The sequence below is a fragment of the Callionymus lyra genome, chromosome 19, assembly GCF_982586985.1.
Source record: "Callionymus lyra chromosome 19, fCalLyr1.hap1.1, whole genome shotgun sequence".
NCBI lineage: Eukaryota > Metazoa > Chordata > Actinopteri > Syngnathiformes > Callionymidae > Callionymus > Callionymus lyra.
Genome location: NC_141836.1, coordinates 11,962,446 through 11,984,191, shown reverse-complemented (window position 1 = coordinate 11,984,191; position 21,746 = coordinate 11,962,446). Strand labels below are relative to the sequence as shown.

At 36.8% G+C, this 21,746-nt stretch overlaps 1 protein-coding gene across 2 annotated transcripts in view; it reads left to right on the top strand.

The window, feature by feature from the left end:
• The window catches only part of LOC148059524 (plexin-A1-like), a 179,819-nt gene that overhangs the window by 137,954 nt on the left and 20,119 nt on the right, over positions 1–21,746 (top strand). Inside the window, exons 14-21 of one of the 2 annotated variants that reach the window (XM_087781286.1) lie at positions 512–632; positions 1,592–1,728; positions 4,147–4,314; positions 7,963–8,056; positions 8,855–9,091; positions 10,633–10,776; positions 18,578–18,812; positions 21,550–21,698. In XM_087781286.1, the coding sequence (XP_087637412.1) occupies positions 512–632; positions 1,592–1,728; positions 4,147–4,314; positions 7,963–8,056; positions 8,855–9,091; positions 10,633–10,776; positions 18,578–18,812; positions 21,550–21,698 (1,285 nt within the window). The remainder of the gene's footprint in view (positions 1–511; positions 633–1,591; positions 1,729–4,146; positions 4,315–7,962; positions 8,057–8,854; positions 9,092–10,632; positions 10,777–18,577; positions 18,813–21,549; positions 21,699–21,746) is intronic. The other variant, XM_087781287.1, reaches the window with a different exon arrangement.

The following is a 21,746-nucleotide window of genomic DNA, read 5'->3' as shown; positions in this document are numbered from 1 at the left end:
TCACTCTTAGTATATGTCATCACTGGTGCATTACTTACTTATATAGCACTATCTCACATAATCACACACTGATGGCAGTAGGCTGCAACGCAGCGTGCATCATGACCTTACTTTTCTATGGCTTGTTTTCAGAATCAGTCACTTTTATTGCGTTTTATTGTGTTTTAAACACAAGATAGGAATTGTTTGTGGCAGTACAGAATAAATAAAATGAAATTGTGTTTGTTTTATTTCATTATTTTTGGTTATTTCGTGTACAACAACAGTAACAAAAGTTCCTGATTCAGATTAAATGTGCAACTTCTCAACTACGAGCTAACCACCTTTATCCTTTAAAAAAATCTACTGACTCCTGCTGAAGTTTTTTAATAAAAGTGGTTCGGCGCGACTGTAATTAACTCGCACGCGTTCATCGCGCTGACCCAACCTGCTGTTAGTGGAACCTGTGGAAGTAATTAGTTAAATGTAATTACCGTCATTCTGTTAATCCTCTTCTCGCTTCTGTCAACAGGATCGTGTGTCTGCTCAACGACGCCACCGGCTACCGAGTGCAGGAGGCTCAGGTGGAGGTGTGTGTGAGGGACTGCATCAACGACTACAGGGCGCTGTCGCCTCGACCTTTCACCTTTGTGGTAAGGAGGTTGAGAGTGGGGAGGGATGCGTTAGTTTTCATTAATATATACATGTGCGTGTTTGTGGATAAGATATTGTGTACGGTTTGAATATATGATATTTATCATTTAAGATGCTTTGTTTAGCTATTTTCAAATTTGAGCGAAAGATTGCAAAATCAAACTTAATAATAATGAATTTATTTTAGATATTTTAAAATGATACTATAACGTTTAACTGACAATAAGGTATATAAATGTATATTTGTTTGTCCATTTTATGTTAATAGTATAGTTTTAAGAATGTATTTTAATTAGCAGTTATTATTGCTATTACAATATCTATTAATTAATATGTCTTTCTTCTGAAACTTTGAAATTGTTGTTGATAATTGAAGCTATAAAACTAGAATTTATAATCAACTCTGCAAAGTAATTTAAGTTACTGATTTTGTAAGATACATTAATATTTGATAACATTTTTAACTTGCCGTCCTGATATCGCAGACCTGGGCAAAGTGCCGTCAAAAGAAAACCGTTTAGAAATGTTTGCGAAGTTTATCTTATAGTTTTATCACTTATTTAACTCTACATATATAACTTTTGAAAGATCTTAGTTTGAGGACTTTTTCCCCTCTTTCTTTTTCTTTTTATAAATATTGGGCAGTTTTTTTTCAGCTGTGCTATTATGTCATCAAACGTAGAGAAAATGAAATATTACACAATTTATTTCATTTTTACTTTAAATGTTGAAATAAATACCCTGTTTTTTTCTTGTTAGAATCTCTAAATAAACTTTATTTATTTAATTCCTTTTGTTTTTCTGTCATATCAAATTCTTTATTATCCTTCTTTTATCTTGCCTTCCCCATATACCAGATACAATGTGGCCCCTGAGGAGATTGAACTGCCTGAGCTCATGACTTCCACACCAAAGTTTTTTTTCCTTCTGAATCGCTGACCCTCTCGACTCCTTCTAGACGCCGTTCTTCAGCCGAGTCCAACCTTCTCAGGGTCCCATCTCCGGAGGCACCCGTGTCACCATCGAGGGGAACTACCTGAACGCCGGAAGCTACCTGTCCGTCAGCGTGGGCTCCCAGCCGTGTCAGTTCAAAAGGTAAAGAAGCTCCTTGTTTTTCCGCCGAAGCGACGGCGGACGAAGACGGAGAAAGTACAGCCGAAGCTTGTTATCGCGTGTTGCTGGCGTGTCTGTCAACAGGAATCTGCTTCCACGCGTGTGTTCGGTGACACATCTGACACAGACTTTTGGCTTAATCTCATGGTGGAGAAAAAAAAAAAAAAAGCTTGGTGGTTGTCAAACGGATGGATTAGCTATAGCAAGCTAATCTCCATTCACACCAGTGTGTGTGGGCTTTGATGTGGCTGCAGTCGCAGTAATCCAGCAGATTCCACTTCAACACAACTGCTTGCTCACCTCGTCTCTATCTTTATCTGTCACAGCTCGCGTCACCGTTTGTGTCAAGGTTGCTGCGCCGCGTAGTCTTTGTCAATGGAGTTGCCATGGTTACCAAGCAAAAGGACCCAAATTATCGTCTCTTTCTATTTCACACTCTTCTCTCCTTTTTTTTTTTTTGTTGTGCTTTAAAGAAGAGAGAAAACATCTAGTGATAAGTTTCATGGACCTGAGAGCAACTTCCACACACTGAGACTCACACACACAAATAGTACAATTAGAAGTGTGTGTTGGCAATTATCTATACACTGACAATACGATATATCTTGATACTTTAGTAACAAGGATATATTTATAGTATTTGCAAGTACTTGACTCTGGTGTTTACAGATCACATGACTCTTGACGAAGTCGTAACTGCTTTCGTTTGTTTTGAAACCAAAACATGTCCAAAGATCAGCTTTAAAAGCTGCTGGAGTCACTGTATCCTCTCGTCCTCAGTCATCTTGTGGAATTTCATAGTTCATTTAATTGAATGAATAATTAAATAAAAAAAAAACTTTTTCCAAAATGATTTTTTTTAGTAGAATTTTATATTCTAATTCCAATAATTCAGTAAAATATTTCTACGCTAAATACATTTTTATTTATTGCTTTTCGTTCAAAATATTTTGGTATAATAGTGCCACCAGACAACATTGAATTTAAAACCAAAATATCTCCAAATATCAGCTTATAAAGCTGCTGGAGTCACTGTATCCTCTCGTCCTCAGTCATCTTGTGGAATTTCATAGTTCATTTAATTGAATGAATAATTAAATAAAAAAAAAACTTTTTCCAAAATGATTTTTTTTAGTAGAATTTTATATTCTAATTCCAATAATTCAGTAAAATATTTCTACGCTAAATACATTTTTATTTATTGCTTTTCGTTCAAAATATTTTGGTATAATAGTGCCACCAAACAACATTGAATTTAAAACCAAAATATCTCCAAATATCAGCTTATAAAGCTGCTGGAGTCACTGTATCCTCTCGTCCTCAGTCATCTTGTGGAATTTCATAGTTCATTTAATTGAATGAATAATTAAATAAAAAAAAAACTTTTTCCAAAATGATTTTTTTTAGTAGAATTTTATATTCTAATTCCAATAATTCAGTAAAATATTTCTACGCTAAATACATTTTTATTTATTGCTTTTCGTTCAAAATATTTTGGTATAATAGTGCCACCAGACAACATTGAATTTAAAACCAAAATATCTCCAAATATCAGCTTATAAAGCTGCTGGAGTCACTGTATCCTCTCGTCCTCAGTCATCTTGTGGAATTTCATAGTTCATTTAATTGAATGAATAATTAAATAAAAAAAAAAAAAATTCCAAAATGATTTTTTTTAGTAGAATTTTATATTCTAATTCCAATAATTCAGTAAAATATTTCTACGCTAAATACATTTTTATTTATTGCTTTTCGTTCAAAATATTTTGGTATAATTGTGCCACCAGACAACATTGAATTTAAAACCAAAATATCTCCAAATATCAGCTTATAAAGCTGCTGGAGTCGATTGTATCCTCTCGACCTCAGTCATTGCCGGGATCTTGTGAAATTTCATTGTTTCATTTAGATGCTGAGGTTGTGATAACTGCTGCAAATTTATTTGAAACAAACACTGTGAATATTGAATTTTAAATGGGGAAATAAATCTGATATAAAAATTATTCACACTTTATTTAAATGTAAACCATTAAAGAAATATGATCATAAAAATAAATGTGATTTAGAGCCAGAAAAAGTCTATTAACCGAAAAGTTCTTGCGACAGGATATTGAATAAAAAAGCGATATTTAATTTTTTTTAAACGTCTTCCACCATTAAGTATGATTAGTTGACCCTTTTTTTCTACAAATATGTATCAATCAAGTAGTAATTGTTCTTCCTATTTATATTTCCCTATCGCTAAGTCAGCGATCAGATGCTGGTGGCAGCAGGCCGTGACGCAGCGTACTATCTAGGGAGCTAGCAACGAGCCAACCGCTCTACTGTCTAAAAAAACGTGGAATACCTAAAAGCTCTGTTTTTTCTGTTGAAATCATAACAGTCTTTCTGGTTCTCCAGGAGGAACGCCCGAGAGGTGGTGTGCGTCACGCCCGCCGGGATGGCCTCGGGTCCCGTCTCCGTCTCGGTGGACATCGACAAAGCCGAGCTCCGGAACCCGGCGGTCAAGTTCAACTACACGGAGGACCCGACCGTGCTGAAGATCGAGCCCGAATGGAGCATCGCCAGGTAAATAAAGACGCTCGAACTCGACTCTTTGTGATGGTGTCGGAGTGATTTTTCTCCGTCACCTGCCTCACACACAAATATTTTTACCTTCAGGGTAAAGAATTAACACTTAGTTCACACGGTTCCTTTTCTCATGTTTCAAATATCCAACGTGTCGCTTCCTTCACACCTGTCGTCGACTAATTGGTGAGAAGTGCTCCGGATTACTGCTAGCTTTGTTTAGCAGATGGTTCGACTCCGGCAACCTTTCGCTCGCATCCAACCTTTCGCCGTGGAGCGTTAACCTCGTTCCCCGTGGGTCTCCGTCACTTCACCTCCTCTTTCCCGCTCTTACACCTTCCTCCGACAACTTTGGGAAACTTTTAAATAGCTTCCCAGAGGAGGAGAAACTCGTTGTGAGATGCTTTGTCTTCATCAACTTTAAATCGAGACCAGACATAAATACAGACACAAGGACTTGGGGTTTTTTTTCAGGTACTTGACTTTAATGTATAGACCATAGAACTCTTGACGAAGTCGTACCTGCTTTCAATTTGTCCAAACATCAGCTTTAAAGGATGCTGGAGTCCACTGTATCCTCTCGTCCTCAGTCATCGCTGGTATCTTGTGGAATTTCATTGTTGATTTAATTGACCGATTAATTAAAGTTTCATATTCTCATTCCAATAATTCAGTTAAATATTTCTATGCCAAATACATTTTCTGAAAACAAATTTTGTCCAAACATCAGCTTTAAAAGATGCTGGAGTCCACTGTATCCTCTCGTCCTCAGTCATCGCCGGGATCATGTGGAATTTCATTGTTGATTGAATTTAGTGACTAATTAAAGTTTCATATTGTCATTCTGATAATTCAGTAAAATATTTCTACGGCAAATACATTTTTTTTTAAACAAAATTTGTCCAAACATCAGCTTTAAAAGATGCTGGAGTCCACTGTATCCTCTCGTCCTCAGTCATCGCCGGGATCTTGTGGAATTTCATTGTTGATTTAATTGAACGACTACTTAAAGTTTCATATTCTCATTCCGATAATTCAGTTAAATATTTCTACCCCAAATACATTTTTTTGAAAACAAAATTTGTCCAAACATCAGCTTTAAAAGATGCTGGAGTCCACTGTATCCTCTCGTCCTCAGTCATCGCCGGGATCTTGTGGAATTTCATTGTTGATTTAATTGAACGACTACTTAAAGTTTCATATTCTCATTCCGATAATTCAGTTAAATATTTCTACCCCAAATACATTTTTTTGAAAGCAAAATTTGTCCGAACATCAGCTTTAAAAGATGCTAGATTCCACTGTATCCTCTCGTCCTCAGTCATCGCCGAGATCATGTGGAATTTCATTGTTGATTGAATTTAGTGACTAATTAAAGTTTCATATTGTCATTCTGATAATTCAGTAAAATATTTCTACGGCAAATACATTTTTTTTTAAACAAAATTTGTCCAAACATTAGCTTTAAAAGATGCTGGAGTCGACTGTATCCTCTCGTCCTCAGTCATCGCCGGAATCTTGTGTAATTGCATTGTTGATTTAATTGAACGACTACTTAAAGTTTCATATTCTCATTCCAATAATTCAGTAAAATATTTCTACGCCAAATACATTTTTTTTTTTTTAACAAAATGTGTCCAAACATCAGCTTTAAAAGATGCTGGAGTCGACTGTATCCTCTCGTCCTCAGTCATCGCCGGGATCTTGTGGAATTGCATTGTTGATTTAATTGAACGACTACTTAAAGTTACATATTCTCATTCCAATAATTCAGTTAAATATTTCTACCCCAAATAAAAAAAAATTTAAACAAAATTTGTCCAAACATCAGCTTTAAAAGATGCTGGAGTCCACTGTATCCTCTCGTCCTCAGTCATCGCCGGGATCTTGTGGAATTGCATTGTTGATTTAATTGAACGACTACTTGAAGTTTCATATTCTCATTCCAATAATTCAGTCAAATATTTCTACGCCAAATAATTTTTTTTTTAAACAAAATGTGTCCAAACATCAGCTTTAAAAGATGCTGGAGTCCACTGTATCCTCTCGTCCTCAGTCATCGCCGGGATCTTGTGGAATTGCATTGTTGATTTAATTGAACGACTACTTGAAGTTTCTCATTCCAATAATTCAGTAAAATATTTCTACGCCAAATAATTTTTTTTTTAAATAAAATTTGTCCAAACATCAGCTTTAAAAGATGCTGGAGTCCACTGTATCCTCTCGTCCTCAGTCATCGCCGGGATCTTGTGGAATTGCATTGTTGATATAATTGAACGACTACTTGAAGTTTCATATTCTCATTCCAATAATTCAGTAAAATATTTCTACGCCAAATACATTTTCTGAAAACAAATTTTGTCCAAACATCAGCTTTAAAAGATGCTGGAGTCCACTGTATCCTCTCGTCCTCAGTCATCGCCGGGATTGTGTGGAATTTCATTGTTGATTTAATTCAACGACTACTTAAAGTTTCATATTCTCATTCCGATAATTCAGTTAAATATTTCTACCCCAAATACATTTTTTTGAAAACAAAATTTGTCCAAACATCAGCTTTAAAAGATGCTAGAGTCCACTGTATCCTCTCGTCCTCAGTCATCGCCGGGATCTTGTGGAATTTCATTGTTGATTTAATTGAACGACTACTTAAAGTTTCATATTCTCATTCCAATAATTCAGTTAAATATTTCTACACCAAATAATTTTTTTTTTAAACAAAATTTGTCCAAACATCAGCTTTAAAAGATGCTGGAGTCCACTGTATCCTCTCGTCCTCAGTCATCGCAGGGATCTTGTGGAATTTCATTGTTGATTTAATTGAACGACTACTTAAAGTTTCATATTCTCATTCCAATAATTCAGTTAAATATTTCTACACCAAATACATTTTTTTTAAACAAAATTTGTCCAAACATTAGCTTTAAAAGATGCTGGAGTCGACTGTATCCTCTTGTCCACAGACAGTAACTGGGTAACTTGATTACTTACTTTATGGTGACGTAATGACTGCTGCCATCTAGTGGCCTGTAGTTTAATTGCAACACATAAATGAAAACCCCTGTAATATATGCATGGTAATGGTAAGAAAAGGTAATGATATTTCATATCAAAAACACTTAATTGAACTTTATTAATAACCATAAAGGAGCAAAGATAAAATAAAATAACGATAAATAAATATCGAGGAACAAATTCTCACTTTATATCGCTGTATTGATATTTTCAAAGTAATATTTGTAGTAAACTGAAACTGGTCCTTCTCAACAACCCTCTTGGTAGTGGTGACCTGAGCAGCTCCCATTTTGCTTTGCCGCCCAGCCAACTAATCACTCCGCTGTCAATCAATATTGATATAGCAACATGGAATTTAAATAAGGTATTATAGTAACCAATGAGTCGTCACTAAATAGAGCAGTGTGTAGAAAGGCATCATGGGAGTTCACTGTTTTGTCGGCACCATAATTACGGTGGATGCTGTAATTAGTGCCTCACAGTTCTGTAGTTGTGTTGATGTTTATCAGTTGTTAAACTAAATAATCTGTTTGTAACACAGAGAGAACAATAACAAGTAGTTCCTGACTCCAGCTTGTCACAGTATAATTAAATATGTAGTACTGTGTTTAAAAACTTTTTGTCTCCCCACAGTGGAGGAACTTTGCTGACTGTGAGCGGAACCAACCTGGCAACCATCAGAGAGCCTAAGATCAGGGCCAAGTATGGACAGGCGGAGTCGTTCCATGTGAGTAATACTTACTCCATTTACTTCGAATATAAACTCATAATATTGTTATGGCATTTTTATGGAACTGTCATCAGAATATTTTATGGTTGAATTGATTTTGGAAATGTTTTTTTTATTAGCATTAAACATGTTTTTATTAAGTAATTGAATTAATAAGATTCTTATTTAAAAGGTTTATATTGTGAGTATTGAATAAATTAATCTTATAATTTGTAAATTGAAAGGTCGAATTTTTATTTATAAATTTAATTGAATAAAAAAAATCTATTGTCAGAATGTTTTTTTTAGTTTGATATTCTCATGCCAATAAGTCATTAAAATATTTCTATACAAAATAAATTATGATTTGTATCATTTTAATCTCAGTATGTTGGTATAAGAGGTCAAAGAGAAAACATTGGATTTAAAAAGATTGAATTATGAACCTTTTCGTTTTGAATAATTATTTTGAACAATAACGTCAAACTTTACATGAAAAAATGCATTCATTTTTTTCAATATTCGTTTTTTTATTTATTTTTTATTTAATCATTTAAAAAAACTAATTTAAAATTCCACTGTACAAACTTTTTTTTTTAAATATTCCAATAAATAGGTTAGGTTATTTAGAACTTTATAGTTTTTTTTTTTCCAAATTATCCACAGCAAATACAGAAATTTTTCATAAAAAATAATCAACTTAAAACAAGAACAAAGAGAAATAAAGAGAAAGAACAAGAAATAAAGAGAAAGAATATAGATATATAATAATTCAACGCTTCCATACATTTGCTGAACTGTGGTTAATTCTTGCAGAACTGCACCGTGTACAACAACTCCGTCATGGTGTGTCTGGCGCCCTCCGTGGCCGACTCGGACCTGGACTTCTCGGAGTCCGGCAGCGGCCCGGACGAGATCGGCTTCTACATGGACAACGTGAACGCTCTGGTGGTGGTGAACGAGACCTTCAGCTACTACCCCGACCCGGTGTTCGAGCCCCTGAGCTCCTCGGGAATCCTGGAGCTCAAGCCCACGTCGCCGCTCATACTCAAGGTGGGTCTACGAAGGGTTTGTTGAGCGGGTTCGGGTCACGACTGGATGTTCGTCGTAGACGTGTGTGTGTGTGTGTGTGTGTGTGTGTGTGTGTTGTGCGGGTGGATTTGTGTACATGTGAATGAAAGGCAGCGTGGCGTCCAACAGAGACCACGGGATTGTCTGTCTCCGTCTCCCACTGATCAGCCAGCAGGAGACACGCCAGCAATCTCCTCTTTCTCATTTTCTCTCCGTGTCACTCGTTTTATTTCCCACTTAGTGTTTCCTTCACTCTCTGCTGCCAACACTCCTTTTTCTCCCTCTCTCTCTCTTCTTCTCTCTGTCTCTCCACTCACCAGGTCGCCTCTCATCACCAGTTCTCACCACATTCTCTCCTCCTGCTGCTTCTCTGTTTCATTCTTAGTTACTCTTTACAGACAGTCGTCTCTTGATAGTACTATGGTAGTACACAAGTCCTTAAGCTTGTTACGTTTAAAAAAACAACACATCAGAATATTCAATGATTTAATTCAAATACTTAAATACTTTTTAAACAATTTAATTCAATAGTTTAATGTGTTAGTTTTTATTTTTACACATATAGTGTTAAAGTACACAAATGTATTTTTTACATGTATAGTTTGATATTCTAGTATCAACAATTTAAAAAAAAGAATCAATATATTTTATATTTTTTAATTTGAAACAATGTTGTGTTGTCCAAACTTTTTGTGTTTTAAGGTGTTTAGACATTTCCATAGGCTTTAAAATGAAATATATATATATTTTAACAGAATTACATTATTTTTCTTGTAATAATTCAATTTTTAAAAATTGAAATAACAAGGTTGAATTCATTTTTACTAAAAATTAAATACCGGTATACAAAATTATATAAAAATAAAAAAACACATTCAACCTTTCAATATGGCTTAAAAAATAATTTAATTATTTTTTTGTTTATTTAAAAAATGTTAAGACTATTATAGCAACATTTCCATGGCCTTTTGAGTTACATATACAAATATAATCACTATTATATCAACATTATTATATTGAATTTAAAAAGCTTTGAATTTTACAATATTGAATTTCGAAAATGTATTGGAATAAGAATATCAAACAATGTGTGAAAAAAAATACTAATTTTAAAATGTTTTTAGTTCTTCACACCAATTATTAAAAAAAAACGAAACAAATTCAACATTTAAATATATAAATATTGAATTAAATTATTAAATTAAAACAAAATCAAATAATTTAAAATGAATGTCAATACAGAAACTGTTTAAATTAATTTAAAAGAAAATTGATTGATTTTTTTTTTAATCATATAAAGTTTCAACATTTAAAATGTTCAATTAAACCGTACACTAATCCGATGAAACTTTGTATGGACTTACATGACACCAGAACAAATATCCATTATTGAGGCGCCTGGAGAGCTCGGTCCGTCGTCGTCGTCTTCCGTCCCTTCCGGACTCGGGAGAGTCTATTTCGGTGCATCTATTAATTAAAACCACCTCGATTCTCATGTTGTTCCCTCTCTGTTCCGTACTCAGGGTCGTAACCTGATCCCAGCAGCGCCGGGCAACAGTCGCCTGAACTACACGGTGCTGATCGGTGATACTCCGTGTGTCCTTACGCTGTCTGAGAGCCAGCTGCTGTGTGAGTGGCCCAACCTCACAGGACAACACAAAGTCACGGTCAGCTCCACTTATTTGACTTTTTTTCTTCCCCCAACAAGTTTTACTGCAGATTATTGTCGTACCTTTACGGACGGCTACTCCCATATATGATGCCGGACAAGGATCAGGAAAGACTGACGACGTTTATGTTAATGGTGATGAGAAAAAACAGTTTCCAGTCGGATGGTGCCGTCCCATCATGTCAGGGCGACCTTGTCGCTGCCTTCTAACTGTCATTTATAAACAGTTTTCCCGCTGACGGATGAAGGCCGTCAGTGAGTGGGAACACCAAGGCTGCTATTAAATGTTTGTTCTAATTACCACGTTGAACTTTGAGGACCACCGACTTGCCTGTGGAACCGAGAGGGCGACAGTTTTTTTTCGGTCTTCACTTAGAATGATTCACGAAAATTGCGGTTTGAGTTCTGGTTGAGTCGGGGTAAGATGTGTCACTATGAGGGTACATACGGTGATGTGCCTGGACTTCGTTGACTGGGCAAAAGTTCCTGAACTAGTTCATATTTTGGTGGAATGTGATCAGAATGTAGTGTAGTGTGCGTTGCTGTCAACACAATCTGAAGTCTGTGATCTTCACACTTACTTAGGTCTGTCTTCGTTCAGTAGGTTTTCCAGTTCTTTTACCAAGCATTGCAGGCAAATAAAGTGGCGAAAACACACTAAAAAATACTGTAAAACAGTGCTTACTGTATTGCGTAAAAACACCCAATCTGGCAACATTAGCCACCAGTGTCGCATAACCGCTAACCTCATCCTTAAAACTCTTCACTGGCTTCCAGTTTCTTTCAGGATCAACTTTAAAATTCTGGTTCTTACTTTCAGATCTATTCATTGTCAGGCTCCTCCTTACATCACTGATCTGATCCAGCCTTACACCCCAGCTCGGGCTCTGAGGTCTGTGGATCAGAATTTACTTATGGTTCCACGCACATGACTTAGGACCAGAGGAGAGAAATCTTTTCAGGCTGCTGCTCCTAAGCTTTGGAACGATCTTCCTCTCTCTTTGACTTGATGGATCTACTGACTCCTTCAAGAAACATCTTAAGACGTTTCTATTTGTTCAGGCTTTTCCTTGATTTTCTGGAACTCCTGTGTTGTTCTCAGTATTATCTTGATCTTTAAAGTGTATATACTTTTTTGAGTATTGTTTTGTTTGTTTAAGCGCTTTGTGACCCTGGTCTGGAAAAGCGCTATATAAATAAAAATTACTTACTTACTTACTCATCTAAACTAGCAGTGGTTTTCAAAGGGGCCAGTAGGTACTTGAAGGGCCTCAGAATATCGGAAGGAATTTCATGTGATGCGACATCATCTTGCACCCTTTTTTTAGTTTTTAAACTTTTCAACGTTTTGTTATCTCTATCTATGAAGGGCACTTGAGTCCGCTTGGATCTCTCACGGGTGCTACAGGGGTCCCACAGAGATCTTCTTGGGCTAAAAATGACCACCATGAACTGCTCTGATTTTCGACCTACCCTGATTTTTTTCTTTTTGTCCTCACTCGTTCGCAAAGTCCAACACGGAGCAAGTCCTTTATTATCGGTGGTATGATAGCGTGGATAGTCTTATCGTGTTTTTCTGATTGAAAAGAAGATTTTAAACTAAATATCCTTCAACGCTTTTGGCGTTCTTTTAGGCATTTGCAGCTGCTGCGTCATTTTTTCCGAAAAATGGTTGTTGCTTCCTTTTAAGTCCATGCAACCGTGTTAAAGGGACAATAAAAAAAATGACTTGGCTTTTACACTTTTTGTTAAAAAAATGTTTGGCAGTTTTATATAAATACCTGTGGCAAAGCCATTTTACAATTAACCTGCAAATATTCAAAGCGTTTGTTCATTTTTGTGTTGCAATTTAACCTCGGGCCACTAAACGTAAGCAGTCAAAATGTCCACAAGCTTGTTATATTAAAAAAAAAACACAATTTCAACCATTTCCCCCAAACATACGTGACACAAACTTTTATCTTCTGATTCTCAAGTTTCCGATTGTACCTAAACACACCACTAGGGAATGTAGGGATTCACTTTCTTTCTTTGACAACCAGTTTCCGCCTGTTACCAAGTTGCTTGTAGCTAGTAAGCAGGAAATGGAAAGGTTTTAGAGACGTACAGAAATACTTAACGAATAATAAATGTTGAACAGTGTATAAAAGTAAGGAAAAACACTCTAAAAGTACATTTTAAATTGTATAAATTGAAGAATTTGCTGTGTTTTGTAAAGGGTGTCTTAGGCTAATGGTGTTTGAGGGGGCCTTGGTAAAGTTTGGGAGCCCCTGATGAAGCCGACTAATAAAGTTTAGTAAATGGAAAAGGTTTGACATTGCAACATAGATAGTCAACAATAGTGTCGCTGATGTTTGGGTGAATCTTCTCACTTTCTGTCCTCCAGACACACAAGAACATCCAAGTTGTCTACTGGGATTGTTTCTACAGGGCGCTAGCCGTAATCTCCTCTCTCCTAATCCTGGAACCATAATCACTCTGTAAGAAACCTTTCTGATGTGCAAATTTTCTCCGCTAATCCCAACACTTTATCAAAGTCATTCTCACATTTTCAAAGAGCTTTGCCGCATTTTTGCCGTCAAATTTCATGGCTGATCGTAAACTGCCGTGTCCCGACGGTGTGGAAGCGCCGCTACTTTGTGTGTCCGATATTTCCCAACGTTCCACACAGAAGAGTTAAGAACCATGTCTCTGGTTTTTTTCTTACCAATTCAGAGATTAACTCCAAAATTACCATGAGGTTCCTTCAGTTTTCGTATTCAGGGGTCAAACTAGGCAACACTTCACCTTTGTATTTACTTATCTTAGTAAATATGAATCAAAATGCCAATAATTATTGTTGACATAATCTTATATTTTCAGAGAATGTATAGAAAAATATCAAGATTTTAAATGTTTATTCCTTGTTCAGGTTGAGCCACGCCCACTTCACTCCCAAAGAGAAGTCGTTTTACGACTTGGAGTATGAACCGTTTAAACGTCTTAAAGTTCTTCAAGTTTTTGAAGCTGTGACGTCCCTCGACTTCGAAATGACGAACCAATGTTTTTTTTGAATACGGACGTTTATTTAGCCGTGAAAACTGTATTCAAAAATAAAATAAAGGTCATATAAACAAAGATATTCTTCAAACAATTACAAAGATACTAATTTATTGAAAAAAAAACCTTCACCTTACAAAAAAACGACTTTAGAAACTTTGTATCACCAGCAATATTGACAAGAAAAATACAGCTTGCAAAACTTGAGCTTCTGCATGCTCTGTCTGTCTGTGTGCACATCAAAAATGTCCCCCTGATCCCAGAAACTGTGAAAAATAGTTCCACCAAGGTAGTCACTTTAAAATTGAAGAACATACACAATTAACGTATCTAGTTAATATTTATTGATGTTAGATTTATTCTTACATTAGATATTATTCTTATAGCATATGCTATCATCTTGTTATTTCCCTTTATTTCTCTTTGTTCTTGTTCTTATTTTATTTTTAGTTATTTTTAGTTATTTTATTTTTTTTATGAAAAATTGCTGTATTGCTGTGGCTAATTGGAAAAAAAACTATTTGCCGAAGGAGACCTCCTGAGGGATCAATAAAGTTCTACCTAACCTAACCTATTTATTATTATTTATTTCTTTTCACAGTATCATTTCAACACAGAATTCTTGATGTTTTTGCAAAGGCTGAACGAAGTGCAGATGGTTGTTCTTAATCTCTCAATCATTTTTCTTAAAATACTCCAATCTGTCATTCGAGGAATTTGGGTTTCCAAACTTGTTCTCCTCACGGACTTCCTTTTCTCCTGATGTTGAAGATAGTCAACCAGATCCTTAAGCCCCACAATTATGCATTAAATACACCGTCTTCGATGAATGTGTGCCAACATATTCCTTATTGAACGGCTCAACCTGAAATAAAACGTCAAATATTAATCTGTTTCTAGACATCGCCAACGTCTTTGGCGTCCGAAAATGAGGCCACCCTGTATTTATAGATGTTCCCTGTATGAGCACACGCCCACCATCCAGCCTCTTCCCCCGTCACACCTCAGTTGAACTTATCACCAACATCCTTTTATTACATCTTAACGACAGATACCTGCCGCCGAGCTCCCGTACAGCCCATAAACCTGGAAAGCCGGTGACGGCGGATCCGTGTAATTCACTGTGAAGCTTCTCTAGAGCGCCGGTCGGCTCTAAGTTGGAACTCTCTTGCAATTTTTTTTTTTCCTCCCGACGATGAGATGTCATGTTGAATACCATGGCGATTGAATGTGTTGGCAGGGGGTGGCGTTTTGTTACAGGCCAACAAAAAAAAAAACCAACTGAGCTGTCTGTTCATATCGCTTCTGTTGTGCGTGTTGTGTTCATCGGTTGAGTGTGTGCGAGCGTGGAAGCTGTGGAGAAGGACTCAGCTGTAACATTGTTCCCTGTGTACATGACCTACATAGAGGGGACCCCGACGGGTGTCCAAACATTTCGGTGTGTTTCATGGTGTTTACACTTGACGACTTCTAAATGTGTCGTCCTGCCCCGTGTTGGCGGCTCCATTTTTTTTTTTCGGGAAAAACTTCTTTTTGGCCTTCAGCTCTGAAATGTTCCTCTACAAGTCCTTCAGAGGCTCAAAAATAGACGCCAGACTTAAAAAATGTGTCACAAGCCGCTTAATTTTCCTCACGCGGCACCGAAGTCATGCGAGGCTCTCGTTCCCTCTGGACTCGTGCTCTCATTTACTTAAGGTTGTGGACGTTAACACCCTTGAATTTATGGAACGATGCTTTATAAGCAACATTTGCGGTTTAGAAGTTTTTGCTCGGAGGTAGAACATGTAAATTACACTTTTCTAACTCAAGGCCTTGGGGTCAAACATGGCCCACCAAGTCATTCTACGTGGCCGATGGTTGTTTCAAAATTAGAGTAAATTAATGTTAATCTGGTTGACCTATAAAGATGCCAGTGATCAAGATAAGATAAGAAACAGAAAGTATGGGTGTCAAAACTATTACAAAGACTTGCAATGAGGTTAAAGTAAATGTCGTAGATTATGAATTTATGGATTAAATGAGACGGGACAGAGAAAATTGTGATAAAGTGAGTTAAAGAAATTCAATTTAAAGATCAGACTCGTACTTCCTAGCATTTTTCTTCGGTCGCAAATTACTTAAAGGGTTTCCAAACCTACACCTATGGCCATGGACCCCATTAGCAAAACACATCAAATTCTTATTAATATATAAATACATATTTAAGATATATTTAAGATATATTTCTTTACTTTAATTCACTTTTTAATTTGTATTATTCGTTAAGCATTTCGGGCAATTGTGAAATTTTTTAAACATGGCTGTAAAGCCGTACTTTAATTTTAGAAACTTCCATGGCAGGGCTGTTGGTCCTTTGGTCTTATTTGGTCAAAATTCTGCATCGAGAATTCTGAGCCGCTCTAGTAGAAGAACTCACATTTCTCCGATCCTTAAAACTCTTCAATGGCTACCAGTTTCTTTCAGGATCCATTTTAAAATTCTGGTTCTTACTTTCAGAATTATGTTTTTTATTATAATATTTTATATTTATATCATATAATATATAAACTGAATTCTTCTCTTCCCTCCAATTATCTCAGCCGAACCACTTTGCTAAAAGGTTTTTATCTCTTGATGTTCTACTGGATAGGAATCGGGGAAATCACTAGTTATAAAGCTTCTAAAGAATAGATATCAAATAATTATCCATCCTCAGTGCAACGTTGATCACTGGGACTCATTTTTAACTCGCAATATTAGCCCAACAGACGAAAAACTCGACATCAAAACTTGAAATGACTTGACACGCTTCTCCGACTCGGAGTGTTTTCGGAGAATATGCCATCTCAGCCACATTGACCGCAGAAAGAACATTTTCTGAAAGGCTCGAGAGCTTGAATCGCCACCCTGTCAAAACTGTTTCGATGGCTCTCGCCGCTGTGACAGAATGTCGTCACCATGGAGATGGTTCCCTCGCAGGATGTAGCGATGAAAAGAGGATTCAAAGTTTCAGAGTATGTTGTTTCAGGGGTCGTGTCTAAACCGTCATGATCTCTAGACGAGGATTCCACGTATCTTTATATGAATCAATTGAAGTGATATGATACTTGAATTACTTTGAAACCCACTTTAGATTATCATTATGTCCAGTCAAATCCAATTAACGTGCAGCGACTACTTTGACGTTGACTTAGCAGCTTCCGGTGATTCCACGTCAGCCTTTGATATTATTAACGTGGACGTGCACTTGAAACTTCGACGTGTCTAATCATCTTGATGTCTCGACCCCCCCCCCCCGCCATGCTGGATTCGTCTGATTTGCCGTGAGAGTGTTTATGATTGCCTGACAGCGTGCTTATGGAAATGTAGCAGGTCCAACAACAATCAAAAAGTATGGTGACTTTAAGTGGTTCAAAATGATGACACCACCTGTGGTGAGGTTGAATAATGCTGATTACCACGTCTAAATGCTTCTCCCGTGTCTGAGTTGAACTTTTATGACTTGTTTTATTTAGGAGAGAGTCCAACGTTAGTTTTGTTCGACTTCTGCTTTGGACTCGCGGTGTGCATTGGCAAGAATCTGGCTATACTATACATATGATATATTATTCACATGAGAAGCGGTATTATATATATAATGATATATTCTGATACTGTAGTAGTGTACAAGGATATATTTGTAGTATTGTCGTGTACTTGACTTTGTACAATTAATTTACAGACCACATGACTCTTGATGACGTCGTAACTGCTTTCATCTGTTTTGAAACCAAAATATGTCCAAATATCGGCTTTAAAAAGCTGCTGGAGTCAACTGTATCCTCTCATCCTCTGTCATTGCTGAGATCTTATTTGATTGTATTGTTCCTTAAGCTTTGGAGGACAATATGACTGCGTGGTGGCCAGAAGTCGCAACACAAAAATGAACAAACGCTGTAAATATTTGCATGTTTATTGTTCATTTCAAAAATTGTATTATTTCTTTTTAAACCCACAATTACTGTAAACCATTAAAGAAATATGGTAAAAGTTCAAATGTGTATCGAAGCCAAATAAATAATTTTCAAATTTTCTTTAAAAAAAAAAGATACAGTGCTGTGATCATGACTGCTTCCATCTAGTGGCCGGAGGTTTTATTGCAACACCAAAATGAACAAACACGGTGAATAATTAATTGTTCATTAAATTATTTTTAATTATAATATTTTAAACACACTTGTACTGTAAACCATTAAAAATTATAGTAATAAAAAAATATATATGAGTCAAAGCCAAAATAATAAAGAAATATATTTAGTGATACAGTGCTGTCATATATTGATACGATTACATCGTCTGTATCTCTTGTTTGGACCTGGTATAAACGTTCAAGTGTCATTGTCGATACTGTTACTGTCTATACTGTGAAAGTATTGTCACATGTTCACTATTAAAATATTTAGTATATTTTCAATATGAATAGTTCAACGAGGGAAGATTGAGAGTTTGCACTTTAATGGTAGGAATCTTGAGCCCGACTGAGCTTGTGATCCTGCATGATCTCCTTTATCACACTGTGAAGATGTTTACCCCGAGGCGGCGAGAAACCTTCAGAAATGGTTGGTTCGCTGCTGTCAAGTCGTTGCCTCACTGCGAGGTCTGATGCTGTTCAAAAAATAAAAAATATAATCCCTGTGCGGACAAGAGTGACGTCATCATCCCACAGAAATTCTTGACCTTTGAACTGGACGTATCATTTCTCTTCTGCCATCATTTAAAATCATATTCTTGTTCATACTCAGGTTCGCGTCGGTGGCTTCGAGTACTCTCCGGGTACTCTCCACATCTACTCCGACAGCCTGCTCACGCTCCCGGCCATCATCGGCATCGGCGGAGGAGGCGGGATGCTCATGCTGGTCATCATCGGCGTGCTCATCGCCTACAAGAGGAAGTCCAGGGACGCCGACCGCACCCTGAAACGTCTTCAGCTTCAGATGGACAACCTGGAGTCCAGAGTGGCCCTGGAGTGTAAAGAAGGTGAGCTACAGTTTGATTTAGATTCTAAAAAACATAAACATTCAAGGTTTTCTTCTTCTTCTTTTACCCTTTACCAACATCTTTAACACCTTTTTCTCATAACACTTCAGTTCTTGTAACTGTTTTAGTCAATTTCTTAATGTTTAGTCTGATACAAGCGTCACCCTTCCTAGACTTTAGAGTGGACTTAACCCCCTATTAGTGACCCCTGCTCTATTTAGAGAGCAACTTATTTAAAAACCCCACTCACCTGACTCACTTACATGTTTCAAACGTTGAGGTCTTCCTCTCCAAGATGCAGAAAGTCCCTCATCATGACCATGTTTGGAACTTATGGAACTTCTCCCCCTGACTGAAATCTCGGCGAACAAGAGGTTACGAGAGCAGAGTCCATTATGATGTAATAATGTCTTTACTCCTCCTCCAGCCAGCTGTAATCACACCCGCTTTGTTTGTACAATGAGTCCCTTGGAGGTGGAGAACTTCCGGGATTGATGATGCGCGGTGACAAACCTAGATGTTTGACCAATCAAGGCAGAGTGGACGTGGTTATGGTGGTTATTGCCATTAAATAAGACTATGTTGGATTTGTTTATAACCCATAAACACACTCAGTCAGCCATTTTGTCTTGAAATTCCAAAGAATTAAAGGTCATTGATATAAGAGTGACCTTTTATAAGTGATTAAAAAGCAAAAACAATTCATATAATTTCTGTTTTTTTTATTATTTATGTGTGAGAAATGTTTTATTGATAAGAAGAAGAAGAATATTAGCCTCTTGACTCATCGAGAAGATTGTTTGAGTCAAGTTCACTCTAAAAATAAACCTTTAAACTTTTGGAAATGAGTGAAAAACAAACTTTTTTAAACTGTTTTTAACTGTAGTTTGGTCACTGAAGATAACTTTAAACTAGTCCACGGTGCAAAAAAAAAAAGAAAAAAGGATAGAGACTCCTGATATATTCGACTTCCTATTGTAATTAAATGAATATATTTATTTTATTCTATTTCTGAAGGGAGGTTTTTCCACATTTTCTCACTGAACTAACCCGACCTTCCACTGCTGGCACGTCGAGCAGGTAAGGAAAGTAAGAACCTCTCGTCCCGCCTCGCCCTGCTGCCTCTCCTGCTGCCTCCGGAGACGTGGAAGTGTGTGTGGGCGGAGGAGCAGATGAAGGAGGCGGCACGCTGTTATTGTGGAAGTTAAAGGAGGTGCGAGGGGCGGAGGCGAAGGACGTGGACCTCCATCACGCCCGAGCACTTCTGACGGGATCCCTGTTAGCTTATTAGAATCACTAGCCAGGGATCGTCGATGAATGCGGTTAAAATAACGAAACTTATTTATCGGATTAGCTTGAAATTGGACATTCTCTCAGTGTGTCTCCACTTCATTGTAAACCTCGTCGCGTCTTCAGACTCTATTTTAATTCCCTCGTTCCCCGATTCTTCTTTCATCATTTTCTCCGTCTCTCTTGTGGAACCAACACAGCTGGTGGAAATTATGCATGAAAACTCATTCACACTTTTCTTAATAATTATTCACTCATGCAATTAATTGACTCTCTTTCCAGGAATTGTGTTTTTTTTTTCTGTCTTTTTACTTTTCCTCACCCTCCAGCAGGTATTTCTGTTTTTCCTCAGTGTGGCGCAGCTTTTGTGGAGGGATAATACAAAAAAAAAGAAAAGAAACGGGGGCACAAAGAAGGGAAAATTTGCATTAATTTGTTTTTAATTTGAGCATTGTTGACATCACTGCGGCAGTTTGTGTTGTTTTTACTTTTACTCTTTCCACTGTTTCTCTTTGAAATTAAAGCATTTTTTAAATGTCATCGTTCTTGATGTAATAACTCAGGTGGTTATTATCAAGTAAACATGGAAAATGTCTGGATATTACCTCTAAAATTAAACTTTATTTTTATACGTTTTAATACTCTTTGCTGCTAAATATGGACAAAACTGAAACTCTGGTTATTGTGATGATGATAAGGGTTCCAGGGTTGAGTCAGTACTTGGGTGGCTTAGGTCAGTCTGTCAAACTGAGCCTGAGAAACCTGGGTGTTGTATTTGTTTCCTTTAACTGAGAAAAATCTCTAAACTCAGGAAAATGATGTTACAACATGATCTGGAGCTTTTAATCCATGCGTTTTTGTCTTCTCATTTAGACTATTGTAACAGTTTATTTTCGTGTCCAAGGATATGTCTCGCCTGCAGTGAATACAAAACGAGAATTCTGAGCCGCTCTAGTAGAAGAACTCACATCCCCCGATCCTTAAAACTCTCACTCGCTGCCAGTTTCTATCAGGATCTCCTTTGTTTGTCTTATGTGTCTTGGCCTTTTAAAGTATATATTTTAACTGTGTATTGTTTTTGTCGCTTTACAAATAATCTTTACTTACTTAGTTACTTTACTTAATATATTTCTCCGAATAGATGTACCTTTAGATCGGTAGTGGCCAAATTCTTTGAGCCATCCATGTCGCTGGCAAACAAAATAATATTTACCAAACTTTCTGAGTAATAATGTCACTTTTATGGTTTTTAGTTTTGTTTGCATAGTTGTTGACGGTGATAATCTGTTACTTATCTTATGTTAAACATATTTAAAATAATATCTATTAGTATATATCTAAAAGAAAATATGAAATGCCCTTTTATTAATTAATTAAAAGTATATTTTGTTTGATTATAGTGTGTAAAAAAGGTCGACTCACTCGTCTAACGTAACATGTCTCACAGCTTTCGCGGAGCTCCAGACCGACATCCATGAGCTGACGCAGGAGCTGGATGGAGCTGGAATTCCTTTCCTGGAATATCGGACGTATGCCATGAGGGTCCTGTTTCCCGGTATCGAGGACCACCCTGTGCTCAAGGAGATGGAGGTACGGGTCAGTACACCGACATCTAAAACTTAAACTGACACAGACTAACAAACC